The sequence below is a fragment of the Bombina bombina genome, chromosome 7 (genome assembly GCF_027579735.1).
Source record: "Bombina bombina isolate aBomBom1 chromosome 7, aBomBom1.pri, whole genome shotgun sequence".
Classification (NCBI taxonomy): Eukaryota; Metazoa; Chordata; class Amphibia; order Anura; family Bombinatoridae; genus Bombina; species Bombina bombina.
In genome coordinates, this window is record NC_069505.1 from 240,703,220 (window position 1) to 240,724,993 (window position 21,774).

The following is a 21,774-nucleotide window of genomic DNA, read 5'->3' on the forward strand; positions in this document are numbered from 1 at the left end:
CAATCCCTAAAAGATCTGAATAAACCGCCGGGTCGTCCCATAGTTTCTGCTGTGGGGTCTCTCTTCCAAAACCTGCAAAATGTATCGATTTCCACCTATAAGAGGTGGTAAGGGACACTAAAGCCTTCCTGCAGGATTCTATTCAGTTAATTAATCTACTCCATGACAGAAGCTTCCCTGCACATTGTCTCCTGGTCACCTTGGACGTCAATAGCCTCTACACCATCATCCCACATGATTTGGGTGTAGAGGCTGTAAGACAAGCCTTAAGTAGTTATGAGGCATACATGCCCCCCCCCCCCTATTAAAATACTCCTGGACTGGTTGATGTTATGTTTAACTCACAACTGTTTTAGATTCAAGGAATGCTTTTATCTCCAGTTAATGGGCACGGCTATGGGGTCCAGTCTGGCCCCCTCATATGCCAATTTATTTATGGCCTGGTTCGAGGAGAAATATGTTTTCAGTTTATGTAACCCAAATGTTCTACTCTATCGAAGGTACATAGATGACCTCTTTGTTATTTGGGGTGGATCTGCTAAAGAGCTGGAGGACTGGATTCGTGTCCTTAACACTTCAGAGGCTGCAGTTAAATTCAAGAGTGAAGTGAGTCCGGAAACGATACACTTTCTGGATTTGTGCATTTATAAATCAGAGAGCGCTGGGGAATGTCTGTTGAAAACAACGTTGTACTCGAAGCCTACTGATAGGAACACGTTGCTCCAGTTTAATAGCCATCATCCCCTATAACTAAAGAGGGATATTGTAAAATCCCAATTCTTGCGGGTCATGCGCAATAATACTGAGGGGAGTATGATGAAAACTCAGCTTGAGGAGATGAGAACCAAGTTTCTTAACAGAGGCTACAACCCGAACATGCTACAAAGGACTTTGGATGAGGTGATGCAGTATGAACGTAGTAGTCTCATGCTTAGGAAACTTAAACCTACCGTCACCACAGAAGAAGCTCCAATAAACTACATGACCAACTACACTCCAGCAACTAGTAAAATACGTGATGTCATTCACAAAAACTGGCCTTTGATTAGTGGCGATAGGACCCTACCGTTTAAGGATAAGCCACCTCCAAGAATAGTCCATAGGAGCAGTCGCAGTCTGAAGTCCCTGTTGATGAAAACGGACTCCGGGAAAAAAGAGAAGACATGGCTCCATACAGTCAAAAACGGATGCTATAAGTGTGGTAGTTGCGTGACGTGCAGCACCCTCTTAACTGGGGAGAAGTTCCACCACCCGAACACTACCAAGAATTATGTTATTAGGTATCGGTTAACATGTACCTCAGACTTTGTGATCTATTTCTTGTCTTGCCCATGTGGTCTCTATTATATTGGTAAGACTATTACCTCTTTCTGTGAGAGGTTGGCAAACCATAAGAGTGCCATCCGAGCTGCCCTTAAAGATGGACAATCTGACCAGCCTTTAGCCAGGCACTTTTTGGAACTACGACACCCCATCTCAGCACTTAGGGCTATGTTGATTGACAGAGTTGCCCCCCTTAAGCGGGGGGTGATAGGGAGAGGGAACTTCTTAAATGTGAGGCACAGTGGATACATAGACTGAACACTTTGGCCCCAAATGGTCTGAATGCCAGCATTGATTATGCCCTGTTTTTCTGATTAATTGTTTATCCTTGATACTATGTACTGTTGGGTTCTTTGTTTTCATTTGTTCTATTCCTGCTGAAGTATCTGCACCTGAGTGTTGGGTTCTCCTTTTGATCTATGTTTCTATTTTTATTTTATTAAACATGGGGGATGGTCTTTTCGCCTGTGTCTGAAATACTATTGTTTCTTGACTATTGCACCTTGTTTATCATGGATGGGCTATGCCTATAAGTTGATTGGTGGTCTTATGTCCTCTTTAGGGCAGGATCAGTATGGGTACACTACGTGGTTTATCACGTATCAGTTGGTCCAGGACGATACGAATTCCTCAGTTTGTGTATAGTGTATGATATTAATGTTGCCACCGCTCCGCTTGATAACCTTTTACTTTTTCTTGTTTTCTTCTTCTTTTTGACGCCCCATTATTATCTTGTGGGCAGTATTTAACTTTTGCTTCAAGGTTAATCTGGGGAGTTCAACTTTTGACTTGTGTGAGTACCCTCATTTGGAGCGTTGCATATGGTGGTCTCAGGTATGTGTACCTATTCATGTTTGACTGATTGCCCTTTTGTTTTGTGGCTCTTTCTTCATAAATTTTTAATTTGACTTTCTCCGTTGATTAGGGCTGTATATCTATTTGCCTCATTGTTGAAGTGCTTCCCTGTGCGCGGTGCGGGTAGTCTATTTTGTTTCTGTGATTGTTGTAACTATGCCCTGTGGGCCGGTTCGTATTTAGAGGTGTGTGTGATTTCACCCTTGTGATTGGTTGATCACGTTGGGCGTTCCCTTCTTAAGGTCCTCTGTTCTCACTTCCGGTATCTTCGAATCCTTCATTGGGAGCCCGGCGACACACGGCTGTTAATGGTTATTTTGGTTATTATGTTTACTATGTTATCCACCACCCTGTGAGGCCAGTACCATGTGTATATGTTTGATTGGGGCATGTGAGCTTGTGATTCATTTCGCACGTATGCCGGTTCTAGTTTTTGTACTCATAATGGCTGTCACACTGTATGGTTAGCGTTCACTATTAGTGGTATGTATTTGGTATACAGTGCCTATGGTGCATGCTAGGGTTTGTCAGGGATTGTTTCACTGCCTATAGCCTTTTAAACTGGGTCTTTTTTAGTTAATGTTAGACTGACTGTTTGATTCTCTGATAAAGGTAGTATGGGGGCCCCTCAGCAGTACACTTCTCTTTTTGTTCAAGTGAGCATCTGGATTTTCTGCGTGCTGCTGATGGTTATGTGTCCATTGATGTACTTTGATCGTAGGGTGCTGCGAGCTGCTACTATTGTTGTAGATATTTATGCTGTTCTGTACAGACATTTGTCAGTTTCCTATATTTAGCACCGTGAGGGGCATTAAGGTATTTTTTTGAGGTAAGATTAATGGTTGGTAGATGTGATCTGATGATGTGCTTTTCGATTGATGGATTCTATTCTGTCCATGCATTGGACTGCTTTGTGAGGTGATTTGTTGTTTGTTTTCTGTCCTGGTTCATGTATCCTGTGACTGTTAGTGGTACCATCTATCTGTCACGATAACATGTGTCTCTATTTATTTGGTTCATTTAATTTCTTACTTTTGGTTATTTCGCTTTGGAGTTTTCTTTGTTTGCTGTTTCCTGTTTTTTCTTTTTCTCTTCACTCTTTCCCTGGCTTTTAATTTGTGAGTCCAGTAGTGGGCTGGCATATATCTTTTGTCTGGTGGTTAGAAGTTTCTGCCATTTGTGGTGGAGGGTTTTCACTGGTGTATGTTCTTGGTTATTCATTGTTCATTTCTTTATACCGTGTTTGTATGTTCTGTTTCCTTTTTTATAGATAAAAATTGTCTTGAAGAAGGCCCTTGAATGGGCCGAAACGTTGACACTTTTATGATGTGAAGCTGATTTAGAGAATAAAAATAATATTTCTTCTATAAGGTACGACGAGCCCACGGATTAATCCTTTTCTTGTGGGATATTATCCTCCTGCTAACAGGAAGTGGCAAAGAGCACCACAGCAGAGCTGTCTATATAGCTCCTCCCTTAGCCCCACCCCCAGTCATTCTCTTTGCCTACTCTAAGTACTAGGAAGAGTAAAGTGAAAGAGGTGATAAAATATTAGTTTTTAATTTCTTCAAGTTTTTTGTTTAAAATGGTACTGGTGTGTACTATTTACTCTCAGGCAGCAGATGGATGAAGACTTCTGCCTGGAGGATGATGATCTTAGCATTTGTCACTAAGATCCAGAGCAGTTCCCACAAAATGGCTGAGGGGTACAAGAAACTTCAGTGTGAGGAACGTTTTCATGCTATATAGCAGTGAGGTATGTTCAGTCATTTTTTCTGGAGAGACTGTGTATTTCAGAAAGGCTGACGGTATCCCCATGAGGGTAAGGGTAAGCAGTAATCCTAAGAGCTATTGAAGGGCATTACTAAGCTTGCATAAGGGGCTAATTAAAAAATGGTTGACACTGAGTTTTTGAATGTTTGTGGGCAAACGTTTTGTGAATTGGGAGTGCTGTTAACGTTTTGTGGGCAATAACGTTTTTTGGGCAACTTTATTGAAGGTACACTTGGCTTATTTTTTGGGTCTCAGAACCCACATGGCTAGTTTAAAACCGGTCTGGTGTGGTTCTTTGAGGCTGTAAAGACATCGAGTGAGATGGGCGGGGCCTATTTTCTCGCCTCAGATGCACAGTTGTTTTCTCTTAGCAAGCAGCAAGCTCCAACTCCTGAGGGCCCTTGTAAAAGTTTTGGGCCAAATCAAAGCTTTAAACCCATTTAAAACCCATTTTTACAATCCCTGAGGGCAGGTAGGCGCCACAGCAGGGCTGTGGCAAGGTGCTGGGGGTGTTTTCTCCGGATTTAGGCCTTATTATCAATCCGGTTTGCACAATAAAGGGTTAAATGTTTTATTTTCTTGTGGGGCAAACTTAACTACACAAATTGAGTCTGCTATCAAAAATTTGAAAAGTTTGGTGTATTTTAAAGCTGTTTTGCAGAACATATATGCTTTTTTTCTCTTAAAGGCGCAGTACCGTTTTTTGAGATTGTTATTTTTTCACTAAATAAAGTGTTTTTAAGCTTGTTTATAGTCATTACTTGCCTGTTCAACATGTCTGACATTGAGGAAAGTCAATGTTCAATATGTTTAAAAGCCATTGTGGAACCCCCACTTAGAATGTGTCCCTCATGCACTGAAAGGTCAATAAATTGCAAAGAACATATTTTAGCTACTAAAAGTATGTCGCAGGATGATTCTCAGTCAGAAGGGAATCAGGTTATGTCATCTAATTCTCCCCAAGTGTCACAACCATTAACGCCCGCACAAGCGACAAGTACTTCTAGTGCGTCTAATTCTTTCACCCTGCAAGATATGGCCGCATGAGGTTTTATCTAAGCTGCCTGGGTTGCAGGGGAAGCACCGTAGGTCTGGTGTGAGAACAAATGCTGAGCCCTCTGACGCTTTATTAGCCATATAAATGTTCTGAGTTGGGGGGAGGGATTTGCTGTCTGAGGGAGAGATTTCTGATTCAGGAAAGATGTTTCCTCAGACAGACTCGGATATGACGGCTTTTAAATTTAAACCTCCGCTTGTTGCTCAGAGAGGTTTTAGTGACTCTGGATGATTGTGACCCTATTGTAGTTCCAGAGAAATTGTGTAAAATGGACAGATTTCTAGAGGTTCCTGCCTACACTGATGTTTTTCCGGTCCCTAAGAGGATTTTGGACATTGTTACTAAGGAGTGGGATATACCAGGTATTCCGTTCGCCCCCCCTCCTACTTTTAAGAAAATGTTTCCCATATCAGACTCCATGCGGGGCTCATGGCAGACGGTCCCTATGGGGGAGGGAGCTATTTCTACCCTGGCTAAGCGTACAACTATACCTATTGAGGACAGTTGTGCTTTCAAAGATCCTATGGATAAAAAATTAGAGGGTCTCCTAAAGAAAATATTTGTTCATCAGGGTTTTCTTCTCCAACCTATAGCGTGCATTGTTCCTGTAACTACTGCAGCTGCTTTTTGTTTCGAGGCTCTGGAGGAGGCTCTTCAGGTTGAGACCCATTAGATATTCTGAATAGAATTAGGGCTCTCAAGCTAGCTAGTTCTTTCATTACAGATGCCGCTTTTCAACTGGCTAAATTAGCGGCAAAGAATTCAGGTTTTGCCATTTTAGCGCGTAGAGCGTTATGGCTTAAGTCCTGGTCTGCTGATGTGTCATCAAAATCTAAGCTTTTAGCCATCCCTTTCAAAGGTAAGACCCTATTCGGGCCTGAACTGAAAGAGGTAATTTCAGACATCACTGGAGGGAAAGGCCATGCCCTTCCTCAGGATAAAACAAATAAGATGAGGACCAAACCAAATAATTTTTGTTCCTTTCGAAACTTCAAAGGTGGTCCCTCTACCTCTTCCCCTGCTGCAAAACCAGAGGGGAATTTTGCTCAATACAAGTCAGTCTGGAGACCTAACCAGACTTGGAACAAAGGTAAACAGGCCAAGAAGCCCGCTGCTGCCACCAAGACAGCATGAAGGGGTAGCCCCCGATCCGGGACCATATCTAGTAGGGGGCAGACTTTCTCTCTTTGCTCAGGCTTGGGCAAGAGACGTTCAGGACTCCTGGGCTTTAGAAATCGTAACCCAGGGGTATCTTCTAGATTTAAAAGATTCTCCTCCAAGGGGGAGATTCCATCTTTCTCAATTGTCTGCAAACCAGACAAAAAGAGAGGCGTTCTTACGCTGTGTAGAAGACCTATATACCATGGGAGTGATCCAGTTCCGAAAGCAGAACAGGGGCAGGGGTTTTACTCCAATCTGTTTGTGGTTCCCAAAAAAGAGGGAACCTTCAGACCAATTTTAGATCTCAAGATCCTAAACAAATTCCTCAGAGTTCAATCTTTCAAGATGGAGATTATTCGGACTATTTTACCAATGATCCAGGAGGGTCAATATATGACCACCGTGGACTTAAAGGATGCATATCTACACATCCCTATCCACAAAGATCATCACCAGTTCCTCAGGTTCGCCTTTCTGAACAAGCATTACCAGTTTGTGGCTCTTCCCTTCGGGTTGGCCACAGCTCCCAGAATTTTCACAAAAGTGCTAGGGTCCCTTCTGGCGGTACTAAGGCCACGGGGCATAGCAGTGGCGCCTTATCTGGACGATATCTTAATTCAGGCATCGACTTACCAACTAGCCAAGTCTCACACGGACATCGTGTTGGCTTTTCTAAGATCTCACGGGTGGAAGGTGAACGTAAAAAAGAGTTCACTTATCCCTCTCACAAGAGTTCCATTCCTGGGAACTCTGATAGATTCGGTGGACATGAAAATTTTAAAAGATTTTAACCACCTGCCGAGCTCTTCATTCTATTCCTCGGCCGTCAGTGGTTCAGTGTATGGAGGTAATCGGACTAATGGTAGCGGCAATGGACATAGTTCCATTTGCTCGCTTGCATCTCAGACCAATGCAACTATGCATGCTCAAACAGTGGAATGGGGATTATGCAGATTCATCTCCTCAGATAAATCTGGATCAAGAGACCAAAGACTCTCTCTTCTTTGGTGGTTGTCACAGGATCATCTGTCCCAGGGAATATGTTTCCGCAGGCCAGCGTGGGTCATAGTGACGACGGACGCCAGCCTATTGGGCTGGGGTGCAGTCTGAAATTCCCTGAAAGCACAGGGTTTGTGGACTCAGGAGGAGGCTCTCCTCCCGATAAATATTCTAGAACTGAGAGCGATATTCAACGCGCTTCAGGCGTGGCCTCAGCTGGCTTCGGCCAGATTCATAAGATTCCAGTCAGACAATATCACGAATGTAGCATATATCAATCATCAGGGGGGAACAAAGAGTTCTCTAGCGATGATAGAGGTTTCCAAAATAATTCGATGGGCAGAGACTCACTCTTACCATCTATCGGTAATCTATATCCCAGGAGTGGAGAACTGGGAAGCGGATTTTCTAAGTCGTCAGACTTTTCATCCGGGGGAGTGGGAACTCCATCCGGAGGTGTTTGCACAATTGATTCAGCAATGGGGCACACCAGAATTGGATCTGATGGCGTCTCGTCAGAACGCTAAACTTCCTTGTTACGGGTCCAGGTCAAGGGATCCTCAGGCAGTACTGATAGATGCTCTAGCAGTACCCTGGTCGTTCAACCTGGCTTATGTGTTTCCACCATTTCCTCTCCTTCCTTGTTTGATTGCCAGAATCAAACAGGAGAGAGCTTCAGTGATTTTGATAGCACCTGCGTGGCCACGCAGGACTTGGTATGCAGACCTGGTGGACATGTCATCTCTTCCACCATTGACTCTGCCACTGAGACAGGACCTTCTGATTCAAGGTCCGTTCCAGCATCCAAATCTAGTTTCTCTGCGGCTGACTGCTTGGAGATTGAGCGCTTGATTTTATCCAAGCGGGGTTTCTCTGAGTCGGTCATAGATACCTTGATTCAGGCTCGAAAGCCTGTCACTAGGAACATTTATCATAAGATATGGCGTAAATATCTTTATTGGTGCAAATTCAAAGGCTACTCATGGAGTAAGATCAGGATTCCTAGGATTTTGTCCTTTCTCCAAGAAGGATTGGAGAAGGGGCTATCAGCTAATTCCTTAAAGGGACAGATATCTGCTTTATCAATTCTACTGCACAAGCGTCTGGCAGATGTTCCAGACGTTCAGTCATTCTGTCAGGCTTTAGTTAGAATCAAGCCTGTGTTTAAACCTGTTGCTCCGCCATGGAGTTTGAATTTAGTTCTTAAAGTTCTTCAAGGGGTTTCGTTTGAACCTATGCATTCCATAGATATTAAGCTTTTATCTTGGAAAGTTCTGTTTTTAGTTGCGACTCGCCTTTTCTTGTTTTCCATGCTGATAAGGTGGTTTTGCGTACCAAACCTAAGGTTGTTACTAATGTCCTAATCCTTCCTCTAAGAAGGAGCATCTGTTGCACAACTTGGACATGGTTCGTGCTTTGAAGTTTTACTTGCAAGCAACCAAGGATTTCCGTCAAACATCTTCTTTGTTTGTTGTTTATTCTGGAAAACGTAGAGGTCAAAAAGCTACGGCTACCTCTCTCTTTCTTTTTGGCTGAAAAGCATCATCCGTTTGGCATACGAGACTGCTGGACAGCAGCCTCCTGAAAGGATTACAGCTCACTCTACTAGAGCGGTGGCTTCCACATGGGCTTTTAAAAATGATGCTTCTGTTGAACAGATTTGTAAGGCTGTGACTTGGTCTTCGCTTCATTCCTTTTCCAAATTTTACAAATTTGATACTTTTGCTTCTTCGGAGGCTGTTTTTCGGAGAAAAGTTCTTCAAGCAGTGGTGCCTTCTGTTTAACCATCTGTCTTGTCCCTCCCATTCATCTGTGTCCTGTAGCTTTGGTAATGTATCCCACAAGTAAAGGATGAATCCATGGACTCGTTGTACCTTATAGAAGAAAAGTAAATTTATGCTTACCTGATAAATTAATTTCTTCTATGGTACGACGAGTCCACGGCCCGCTCTGTCATTTTAAGACAGATTATATTTATTGATTTTAAACTTCAGTCACCTCTGCACCTTTTTGTTTCTCCTTTTTCTTCCTGTACCTTCGGTCGAATGACTGGGGGGTGGAGCTAAGGGAGGAGCTATATAGACAGCTCTGCTGTTTTGCTCTTTGCCACTTCCTGTTAGCAGGAGGATAATATCCCACAAGTAAAAGATGAATCCGTGGACTCGTCGTACCATAGAAGAAATTAATTTATCAGGTAAGCATAAATTTACTTTTTCGATAAGTCCTGTGAGCGCCCTCCATCCATAAAGCTACCCTATATATATATATATATATATATATATATATATATATATATATATATATATATATATATATATATTGGTCTGTTTCTTTGTCAAAGTGGGTGTGGAACTATACACACATTAGTGTGGTGTTTAGCTTTATTTACTATAGCTCTGAATGTGAAGAAAAGTATGTTTTAATCCATATAAATGTCACTTTAAATAATGTAAATTCTGTTTGCTAACTAATGTTCACTTAAACAGGCCGTAATATGTGAGCATACAAATTATTCTTGCTTTTATGAATTTTACGTTGAATGCAATATGTGCACAACTGTCTCCAGTTGTGCACATATACAGTGGTAGACTCTCTTACAGGAGTAATGCACAGCAAGTCACAGTGGTAGTGAAAAATTCCAGTGGTTGTGGTGTCACTTTAAGGTTCACTTTAAGGTTCACATGACTCTTTTGTTCATTGCTATAGGGGCTTTTATGGTCATTTGATCTACAGTGGATATAAAAAGTCTACACACCCCTGTTAAAATGTCAGGTTTCTTTGATGTAAAAAAAAAATGAGACAAAGATGAATCATTTCAGAACTTTTTCCACCTTTAATGCGACCTCTAAACTAAAAAATTCAATTGAAAAATAAACTGAAATATTTAAGGTGGAGGGAAGTAAACAAAAAAAAACTAAAATAATGTGTTTGTGTTTGCAATGTGTTATAACTGGGGATGTAGCTGTGTTCAGAATTAAGCAATCAGCATACACCTGCCATCAATTAAAGTGCCTCTGATTAACCTCAAATAAAGTTCAGCTGTTCTAGTAGGTATTTCCTGACATTTTCTTAGTCATGTCCTACAAAAAAGCCATGGTCCGCAGAGAGCTTCCAAAGCATCAGCGGGATCTCATTGTTAAAAGGTATCAGTCAGGAGAAGGTTACAAAAGAATGTCCAAGGCATTAGATATACCATGGAACACAGTGAAGACAGTCATCATCAAGTGGAGAACATGGCACAACAATGACATTACCAAGATTTGGATGTCCATCCAAAATTGATGAAAAGACGAGAAGAAAACTGGTCTGGGAGGCTACCAAGAGGCCTACAGCAACATTAAAGGAGCTGCAGGAATATCTGGCAAGTACTGGCTGTGTAGTACATGTGACAACAATCTCCTGTATTCTTCATATGTTTGGGCTTTGGGGTAAAGACAGAAGCCTTTTCTTACGAAGAAAAACATCCAAGCCCAGCTAAGTTTAGCAAAAACACATCTGAAGTCTCCCAAATGCATGTGAGAAAAGGTGTTATGGTCTGATGAAACCAAGGTTTAACTTTTTGGCAATAATCCCAAAAGATATGTTTGGCGCAAAAACAACACTGCATATCACCAAAAGATCACCATACCCACAGGGAAGCATGGTTGTGGTAGCATCATGTTTTGGGTCTGTTTTTCTTCAGCAGGAACTGGGGCCTTATTCAAGGTAGAGGGAATTATGAACAGTTCCAAATACCAGTCAATATTGGCACAAAACCTTCAGGCTTCTGCTAGAAAGCGGAACATGAAGAGGAACTTCATCTTTCAGCATGACAACGACCCAAAGCATACATCCAAATCAACAAAGTAATGGCTTCACCAGAAGAAGATTAAAGTTTTGGAATGGCCCAGACAGAGCCCAGACCTGAATCCAATCGAAAATCTGTGGGGTGATCTGAAGAGGGCTGTGCATAGGAGATGCCCTCGCAATCTGACAGATTTGGAGTGTTTTTGCAAAGAAGAGTGGGCAAATCTTGCCAAGTCAAGATGTGCCATGCTGATAGACTCATACCCAAAAAGACTGAGAGCTGTAAAAAAATCAAAAGGTGCTCCAACAAAGTATTAGTTTAAGGGTGTGCACACTTATGCAACCATATTTTTTTTTTTTTTTTTTTTTTACTTCCCTACACCTAAAAGATTTCAGTTGGTTTTTAAGTTGAGTTGCATATAGGCCACATTAAAGGTGGAAAAAGTTCTGAAATGATTTATCTTTGTCTCATTTCACAGAAACCTGCCATTTTAACAGGTGTGTGTAGACTTTTTATATCCACTGTATATACAGTCTGTGTTTTTTGGGAATAAATTGAATTGATATCATCCAGCTAGAGGTTACTGTGTGGTGGGCCAGTTGCTGTATGCTAGCAGTTGCTATTTGGGGTGCCAGTTGCCACGTGCTGGCAGTTGTTGTGTGGCGCGCCCTGTGCTGGCAGCTGTTGTGTGGAGTGATAGTTGTCCTGTGCTGGCCGCTTTTGTGTGGTGTGGCGGTTGCCATGCGCTGGTGGCTGTTGTGTGGCATCCTAGCAGTTGTGTGCTGGTTGCTGTGTGCTAAGAGCTGTTGCATGGTGTGCCGATTGCCATGTGATGCCGGTTGGTGTGTGCTGGTGGCTGTTGTGTAGTTTGCCTGTTTCTGGGTGCTGGTGGCTGTTGTGTGGCGATTGCCATGTACTGTTGGCTGTTGTGTGGCATGCTAGCAGTTGTTGTTTAACGTACAGTTGTTCTCTCATCCTTTGCAGATTGTGACTGATCAGCAGACTGCTCAGAAGATCCAGATAGTGACAGCAATAGATTCATCTGTGTCTTCCAAACAGCAGTTTATCCTAACCAGTCCAGATGGACATAGGACAGGAAAGGTGATACTGGCTGCTCCAGAGTCTCCAAATACAAAGCAGCTGATCTTCACCACCACGGAAAACCTTGTGCCTGGGAGAATACAGGTATACAAAATCAAATGTTCCTTCTGTTATCTGCTCATTGGCAGTTATACATGTTCCTCCCTCTGTTATCACTGACAGTTATACACGCTCCTCCCTCTGTTATCGCTGGCAGTTATACACGTTCCTACCTCTGTTATCACTGGCAGTTATACGTGTTCCTTCCTCTGGTATCTGCTCACTGGCAGTTATACATGTTCCTCCCTCTGTTATCGCTGGCTGTTATACACGTTCCTCCCTCTGTTATCGCTGGCAGTTATACATGTTCCTCCCTCTGTTATCGCTTGCAGTTATACATGCTCCTTCCTCTGTTATTGCTGGCAGTTATACATGCTCCTCCCTCTGTTATCACTGGCAGTTATACACGCTCCTCCCTCTGTTATTGCTGGCAGTTATACACACTCCTCCCTCTGTTATCTGCTCACTGGCAGTTATACATGCTCCTCCCTCTGTTATTGCTGGCCGTTATACACGCTCCTCCCTCTGTTATCACTGGCAGTTATACATGTTCCTCCCTCTGTTATCACTGGCAGTTATACATGTTCCTCCTTCTGTTATCTGCAGTTTACTCCTCCTCATATACTTAGTCTTTTAGTGTCTAATGTATTATGTTAAGGGATTTGACAGTATACTGGGCAACCTTATGGTGTTTTGACAATATTTATTCTTTTGTGGCACAATTTTCTGATTGTTCAATTTATTTTTGCTGTAAATAATGTCTCTTACTTTCGCTAGCGCTATGCAAGCACGCTCCCAATTGTATGTATTTATTTTGTGAACGCTGGCTTTGTTACGTAGGTTTATTTTTCCATCTAAAGGGGAGAAGAGTCCTTGGCTTCATTCATTACTGTTGGGAAATATGAACCTGGCCACCATGAGGAGGCAAAGGCACTCCAGCCAAAGGATTAAATACCTCCCCCACTTCCCTCATCCCCCAGTTATTCTTTGCCTTTCGTCACAGGAGGACGGCCGAGAAGAGCCGAAGATCAGAGTAGTCTCTTATGGACGGTAGTACTCTTCGCATTGGGACTGAAGTAGTCCTGTCAGCCTCTCAGTGAGAGCCTGGGCGAAAGTTAGAGTCCGGAGATGCAGGGAGAGTCTTTCTGTGATACCATCCCGACTCATATTAACATCTCCACAAGCGATCAACGTTGACGAGTTTTGCTGCCTGATTTTTACACTCAAGTCCATGCCAGGAGGAGATTCTGGTAAGATCATTTCATTTTTTTTTTACATACTGATAACATGGAAGACAGGGTCACAGTGTGACACCTTTTATCTTTAAAGAATCAAGGGTTAATATTCCTGGAAAGGGGATTATTGAACAGGGGGGTTTATATATGATATTGTTTATTGTGTCATTGCTGCGTTATGTGCCAGATGAGGCTCTGGCAATGCATGGAACTTTCAGGTGACTTATTGATCAGCGGGGCAGGAGACGGAAGGGATTCTGTAGTCTGGGTTATAGGATTAATTTATTACTATATTAATAAATTAATCTAGTCCGTAATAACAACACAAGCTATGGAGGAGGACTCTGGCGTGTTAGAGGGTTCTCCCTCTTTAACAAGGTCTCATTCCTGTGTTTATTGTGAGGATGTTCTGGTAGAACAGCCTGCTCAACTATTACTCCATTACTCCTGCGGAAGAGATTCGCTGGCCCGCCAGATTTTGCGGATCAACTACAAACGGCGGTATCGAAAGTTATCCATGACTTACCATGTTCTGCTAAGCGCAAGCGTAGGGCGTATCATGGTGGCCCAGGGGTTGTCTACGCCTATGGAAATATCGATGACAAGGCCCACTCCGACTCTTCGGAAGAGGCTCCTTCTGGGTCAGAGTCCGTGTCATCTAAACCTCCAGCTGACTTTAGGTTTAGGATAGAGAATTTGCGCTTTTTGCTGAAGCAAGTGCTTGCTACTCTGGAGGTTCTGGAACCGAAGCTTCCGGAAGAACCTGTGATTCATAAGCTTGATAAGGTATATGAGGACAGGGTGGCGCCTCAGGTCTTCCCGGTTCCTGTTAAGATGGCTAATATTATTAAGAATGAATGGGAGCAATTAGGTTCTTCCTTTTCCCCTTCTTCTTCCTTTAAGAAACTGTTCCCCATTCCGGACTCTCAGCTTGAGCTGTGGGGCACTGTTTCTAAGGTGGATGGTGTTATTTCCATGGTTGCAAAGCTGACAACTATTCCCCTCGAGGATAGTTCTCGTTTAAAGAGCCCATGGATAAAAAAAATTGTAAAACATGTTAAGGAAGATGTTTCAACACAAAGGATTTGTTTTTCAGCCGGCAGCAGTCGTAGCTGCGGTTGCCGGATCTGCAACATATTGGTGTGGATCCCTGTGTGAAATGGTCGAGGGGGAGACTTCTATCGACGAGATACAGGATAAGATTAAGGTGCTGAAGGTCGCCAATTCTTTCATCTGTGATGCCAATATGCAAATTATTCACCTGAACGCTAAGGTGCCAGGCTTTTACGTTTTAGCTTGCAGGGCTCTGTGGCTAAAGTCTTGGTCTGCGGACATGACCTAAGTCGAGGCTGTTGTCCCTGCCTTTTCAAGGAAAGATTCTGTTTGGTCCAGGATTGAATTCGATCATATCCACAGTTACGGGAGGAGAGGAAGCTTTCCTACCACAGGATAAGAAGGCTAAGCCTAAAGGATCTGCTTTTCGTCCCTTTCGTGCGGACAGGGCCCAGCGCCAGCAGCCCACCGCAAAAGCAGACCAGTCCAAGGGAATTTGGAAGCCTGCTCATTCTTGGAACAAGTCTAAGCAGAGCAAGAAGCCCGCCGAGACAAAATCAGCATGAAGGGGCGGCCCCCGACCGGTCTCCATAATAAATTATTATTAAAGGCACAGTACACAATAATTATTAAAACGTTTACTATTTAAAGGAACAGTATACTATTATATACTACGTTAATAGTTCTGTTCGTTAGAAGGGACCTGAATAAGATTGTACCTTGCATCTGTTACTATGGAAGACATGGAGCAAAGTACATGTCTCATGTGTTTAGATGCTATTGTGCAACCACCTGTCACACTATGTGACATTTGTGTTGAGAGATCATTACAATGTAAAGAGAAATTATTTTTTAATAAAAATATGTCTAAAGATGATTCTCTAACCAATGAGATTTAGGGTTTGCCGCAATCTTCTCCCCAAGCGTCACACCCTTTAACGCCCGCACAAGCTACGCCATCTTCTACGGCGTCTGCTTCTTTCACTTTGCAGGATATGGCTGCAGTTATGTCATCTACCCTTACAGAGGTTTTGTCTAAGTTACCAGTGTTACAAGGCAAACGTAGCAGGGCAGAATCACAGGGGATCCCTGTAGCTTCTGATGCTTTTTTTTTTTTTAAATGATTTTTATTGAAGTCATGAGTCAATATTACAAACAAGGTTCATCCACAGACCAGAATAATAGAAAAAAAATAGAGTATACATTAACAGAACTAGAATATTACGAACAACAACATAGCTGTGAGTCCCTTAATCAACGAGAAAAGAGTAAGCTGGGTAAGCACTAGGGCCATCCTAATAGTATATGGGGCTGTATCTAGAGTTGTAGCTGTCCGCAAAGTGGTATTGAAGTCTACCAAAAGGGGTAAACATGAAGGAGTGAGACCATTAGACAAGTTCCGCTACTGCGTGGTAAACTGGACTGGGCAAAGGTAGGTGGGACTTCTTTTTTAATATTATGTTGTGAAGCAGATGAAATGAAAATGCTCCTCCCTGTGCCAGAGGGTTCACTTTTGGACCGAAGTGAGCTGGTTAAAGTAGGTTGTGGGGACGGAGCTTATAGGTTGGTTACTCTTGGCTTAAAGGATAAAGAGGGGGAAGAGAATGCAGCGGGCAAGAGCCGCTCTTATTAGAAAGGAGGGGGGTGGGAGGACGGAGCTATCTGGGGTAACCATACTAGTTTTGAGGGTAACAAGTTGGGGGCATTCAGTTATGATAATGAAGGATAGTTCTTTATGGGGGTATACATTACAAAAACTTAGACAATTTACTATATCAAAATAGATTGAGAGCAGAAACTAACTTATATATGGGGCCAGATACACAATAGTGGGAGGTCACTATCTACTTACAGATGCAACATAAGTTCTAAGAGGGTCATACCTGGTTTTGAAATTAAGTATGATGATCCATGTTGATTGCTTATATGAGTGTCCATAGTGATGTCCCAGTTTATCATAGTGCCGTGGAAGCTGGATAAAGGATGGTGTAATTTAAGGGGAAGGGGCCATATTAGCAAATTGTATTCTGCAGACTGTTTAAAACTTGAACATGGGACAAATAAGCAGGGGCTTTTATGGAAGCCTTTAAGGGACCCAGTAGAGTTGATAGTCATTCTGCTATATGGGTTGGAGAGAGATAGTTAAATGTGTATAGATTTTTTCTGGTTTCTTAAATGTGGCCTTCTAGCACCCCTCATGGCAATATAAAAAGGTACCTTGGAAATAAATATGAGGACAATGGATGCCCAACTCTACTGAGTATTATCCTCTGGTCGCCTAAAAACTTTAGATAGGGAAGATCCCCAGACAGGTAGGAGTCTTAGGTAAACAGTTGTAGAGGAAAGGATGGTGGTTACGTAAAAAGAATGTGTGCTTAATATTAAACTAACAGTGTGTATATATATATATATATATATATATATATATATATATATATATATATATATATATATATATATATATATATATATATATATAATAATTGCTTATAGGAAAACAAGAGGTGGCTAAGAACAATAATAAAAGAAAGACACAAAAAAAAAAGAAGCAACTTGCGGCATAAATGCAGATAACAATGAAGAGTGACCTGTAAGCAAAAGGGAACATGGACATATTATAACATCACTCTTTACATTGTATTAAAAAAATTATGATGTAACCCCTCTTGAGCAGTATATAAATAATTGCAACTTAAACATAGAACAGAGCTTGATATGTGGTTGCGTATGATAGGGAGGGTGAAGGAAGTGCCAGCTGCATTTAATATAGCTAAGCAATCAATGTTGCGGATACAAAAAGGAGGACAACATTAGTTTAACAGTTATCTGAGTGGTGTAAACCCCCATAATAAGGGCAATTTGAGCTGTACAGAATTCTTTTAAGCAAGGCCCATAATTAACTGATATCTTTTACCATAAAAAGTTTGCTAGGTGAGTCTAAAGGTTAACCTGCTATTCTTCCTACCCCACTCAAATAAACAAATGAGCATTCATAGCGTATACCTGAATTTCTGGGCAATATGTACATGAGGATTTATAACCCGATAGATCAAATAATCCATTGCAATAAAGGAATAACAGTAAAAGCGTGTTATTCCCTATAGGGGTCTAAGATAAACAGTCTATGATGATACACGTGGGTTAAATACTTGAATACCACTGAGTCATGTAAAATAGGGCACCCTATCCTGCTGAACCCAAATGTTACGTTTGATTATAACAGAACCAAGGCAGTGTAATCTAATTAAAGGAAATACTAATACGCATGGAGGAAAGTAGCAAGTCCAGACAAGGGTAGTCTTAGCAGAACCAACTCTCCTGTAAGGATGTATTATTTAGCTGATACCACTTTTCAAAGCTGACTTGCCATGACGTTCAGTTTGCTTGTTGCGTATTAGTTGCTCTATATTGAACGCATTGTGTAGACTGCTGGGCTGTATCGTGGGCCAGATATAAGATCCCCCTCCGTGATCTAGGCACCGGTCCTTCTGAACATTATGAGACCTCCTCGTAGGAGGGAAAGGATGCGTGGCTGCTAAGGACAAGAAATCCGACGGACTATCTTCAGAGAGGTGAAGCAGAGGCATGTCTACCTCGACTCCCGTTCCCACCGGCCGCTTCAAGACAGGAGCCGGGTAAGTGGCAGTGGAGTCGGGAATGACGTCAAATTGTTGTGGTAATGTGGAGAGGTCCCGTCTGGTCTCAGCCGCCATCTTGTCCTTTCAGAGTGGGTAAGTAACCGGGGGGGGGGGGTGAGGTATTGAAATCCCACTCTGGTGTGTCAGGAGAATCCTCGCGGCTGAGAGACAAGCCTTGGGAGAGGATATTAAACTGAATGTCCTAACCTTGATAGAGCATGTAAGATTAGAGAATCCATTCTGTCGGGTCAGAGTGGGGTCAGGTCTGTCCATGAAAGGTAAGCCGTAGTGGAGAGTCCAGGAGTAAAGGGCTTTTGGATCTGAGAGTTGAAAACTCCGGTGGAAAGGTGGCTGGCTTTTCTTTGTTGGAGCGATCGCTATGTCTTTGCCTCCGTTGTCTCTACAGATATCTTCTTGCCTTTCTGCTAGTTATCTCCCAGTATGGTCCATCAAGTCCTTAAATGTATCTTGGCTCCTTTTTATCATATAGGATATTATTTCAATATTATATAGTGGCTTTTGGTGAGTTATTAGAGCAGGAGCTCCTAGTACCTGCGTCTGCTCAGCCCTATTGAGGACAGTTGTGCTTTCAAAGACCCTATGGATAAAAAGTTGGAGGGTCTGCTAAAAAATCTATTCGTTCATCAAGGTTTCTTCTTACAACCGACGGCCTGTCAACTGCGGCTGCTTTTTGGTTTGATGCTTTGGAAGAATCTCTGAAGACTGAGACTTCCTTAGAGGAAATAATGGATAGGATTAAGGCCCTAAAATTGGCTAATTCCTTCGTCACTGACGCCGCTTTTCAGATCGCTAAGTTAGCGGCTAAGAATGCAGGTTTTGCCATTCTAGCGTGCAGAGCCTTATGGTTAAAGTCTTGGTCTGCGGATGTGTCCTCTAAATCCAAACTTTTGTCTATTCCTTTCAAGGTGAAGACTCTATTCGGACCTGGCTTGAAAGAGATTATTTCTGACATTACGGGAGGTAAGGGCCATCTTTTACCTCAGGATAAAACATCTAAGCAGAGGGGTAGACAGAGTAATTTTCGTTCCTTTCGAAATTTCAAGGGAGTCTCCTCCTCCACTTCTGCTAAACAGGAAGGGAACCTTTCACAAGCCAAGTCCGTCTGGAGACCCAACCAGGCTTGGAACAAGGGTAAACAATCCAAGAAGCCCGCTGCTGCTCCCAAGACAGCATGAAGCGGCGGCCCCCGATCCGGGACCGGATCTAGTAGGAGGCAGACTTTCTTTCTTTGTCCAGGCTTGGATAAGAGACGTTCAGGATCCTTGGACACTGGAAATTGTCTCAAGGGTATCAACTGGAGTTCAAAAATTCCTTCCCAATGGGAAGGTTCCTTCTTTCACGATTGTCTGCAGACCTGATAAAAAGAGAGGCGTTCTTACATTGTGTAAAAGACCTCTCCACTATGGGAGTAATTTGTCCTGTTCCAATTCTGGAACAGGGGCAGGGGTTTTACTCAAATCTTTTCGTGGTCCCCAAAAAAGGAGGGAACGTTCCGACCCAGTTTACATCTAAAGAGTCTAAACAAGTTTCTCAGAGTCCCATCCTTCAAGATGGAGACTATTCGGACAATTCTTCCATTGATCCAGAAGGGTCAATATATGACTACCGTTGATTTAAAGGATGCATACCTTCACATTCCTATCCACAAAGATCATCACCAGTTTCTAAGGTTTGCCTTTCTGGACAAACATTTTCAGTTCGTGGCTTTACCTTTCGGGCTGGCCACGGCACCCAGGATCTTCACGAAGGTTTTAGGGTCTCTGCCGGCGGTTCTCAGACCGCGGGGCATTGCAGTGGCGCCTTATCTGGACGATATTTTGATCCAGGCATCGTCTTAACAACTGACAAAGTTTAATACCGACATAGTTCTGTCCTTTCTAAGGACTCAGGGGTGGAAGGTGAATATAGAAAAGAGTTCAATAATCCCACAGACAAGAGTTCCTTTCCTGGGAACTCTTAATAGATTCTGTATCTATGAAAAATCTTCTTGACGGAGGTCAGAAAGTTAAAGATTCTGAATACATGTCGAGCCCTTCAGTCGAATCCTCGGCCTTCAGTGGCTCAGTGCATGGAGGTGATTGGATTGATGGTGGCGGCAATGGACATCATTCCGTTTGCTCTTTTTCATCTCAGACAGTGGAATGGAGATTATGATCTGGATCAGAAGACAAGAGACTCTCTTCTTTGGTGGTTGTTGCAGGATCATCTGTCCCAAGGGACGTGCTCCCGCAGACCCTCATGGGTGATAGTGACAACGGATGCCAGTCTACTCAGTTGAGTCTCTACTCCCAATCAATATTCTGGAGTTAAGAGCGATATTCAATGCGCTTCAGGCTTGGCCTCAGTTGGCTTCGGCCAAATTTATCAGGTTTCAGTCAGACAACATCATGACTATAGCTTACATCAATCATCAGGGAGGAACAAGGAGTTCCTTAGCAATGACAGAAGTATCCAAGATAATTCGGTGGGCGGAGGCTCACTCTTGTCATCTGTCAGCAATATACATCCCATGAGTGGACAACTGGGAAGCAGACTTTCTGAGCAGACAGACGTTTCATCCAGGGGAATGGGAACTTCATCCGGAGGTCTTTGCCGCTCTGATTCTCAGGTGGGGCAGACCGGAATTGGATCTGATGGTGTCTCGTCAGAATGCCAAGCTCCCAAGATACGGATTAATATCAAGGGATCCTCAGGCCGAAATGATAGACGCCTTGGCAGTGCCTTGGTCGTTCAGCCTAGCTTATGTGTTTCCACCGTTTGCTCTCCTTCCCCGGGTGATTGCTCAGATCAAACAGGAGAGGGCTTTAGTAATTCTAATAGCTCCTGCGTGGCCGTGCAGGACTTTGTATGCGGATCTGGTGGACATGTCCTCTCTGCCACCGTGGAAGCTTCCATTGAGGCAGGACCTTCTCATTCAGGGACCCTTCCATCATACGAATCTAGTTTCTCTGCAGCTAACTGCTTGGAGATTGAACGTTGATTTTATCTAAGCGAGGGTTCTCTGATTTGGTCATTGATACCTTGATTCAGGCACGTAAGCCTGTTACTAGAAAGATTTACCATAAGATATGGCGTAAATATCTTTATTGGTGCAAATCCAAGGCTTGATTGATTCTTCCAAAACTTGAAGGTTCAGGCCCCAATCTTTTTTCTTCTTCTTCTAATAGGGGGCAGATTACACTTCTTTTATTTTTTTTAGAAGGTCTCGGCTCAGTCTTTTCCAGATCCCTGGATTTTGACAATTGTTAGCCAAAGAGACAGAATAAGATTCAATTCAAGGCTAAAAGAAGGTTTCTTCTTTTAGCTCTCAAAAAGAGGGAAATTTCAGTCATTTTCTGGATCTAAAAACTTTGAACAATTTTCTCAGACTTCTGTCTTTCAAAATGGAAACTATCAGAACTACCCTTGCCCTTGTTCAACAAGGGCAATTCAGTCTACAATAGATTTGGAGGATGCCTACATTTTCACTTCAATTTACAGAGAGCATTTTCAGTTGCTCATCTTTCAGTTTATCACTTATATAGACAATCATTTCCAGTTTGTTGCTCTACCATTTTGTATGGCTACTGCTCCCAGTAAATACAGATTTGCATAATGCACAAAAACATGATAACAAGCCAATGCAATACCACATAGTAGGGTTGCACCAATATCAATTTTTTATGACCGAGTACAAGTACCGATACTTGTTTTCAAATACTCGCCGATACAAATTACCGATACCTTTTTTTT

At 42.7% G+C, this 21,774-nt stretch overlaps 1 protein-coding gene across 3 annotated transcripts in view; it reads left to right on the forward strand.

The window, feature by feature from the left end:
- NR2C2 (nuclear receptor subfamily 2 group C member 2) overlaps nt 1-21,774 on the forward strand; it is a 456,514-nt gene that overhangs the window by 86,149 nt on the left and 348,591 nt on the right. For all 3 annotated transcript variants that reach the window (XR_008403220.1, XM_053720676.1, XM_053720677.1), the window contains exon 2: nt 11,940-12,140. Coding sequence is in view for 2 of the 3 variants with exons in the window: in XM_053720676.1 (XP_053576651.1) it covers nt 11,940-12,140 (201 nt within the window). In the remaining variant the exon portion in view is untranslated. The remainder of the gene's footprint in view (nt 1-11,939; nt 12,141-21,774) is intronic.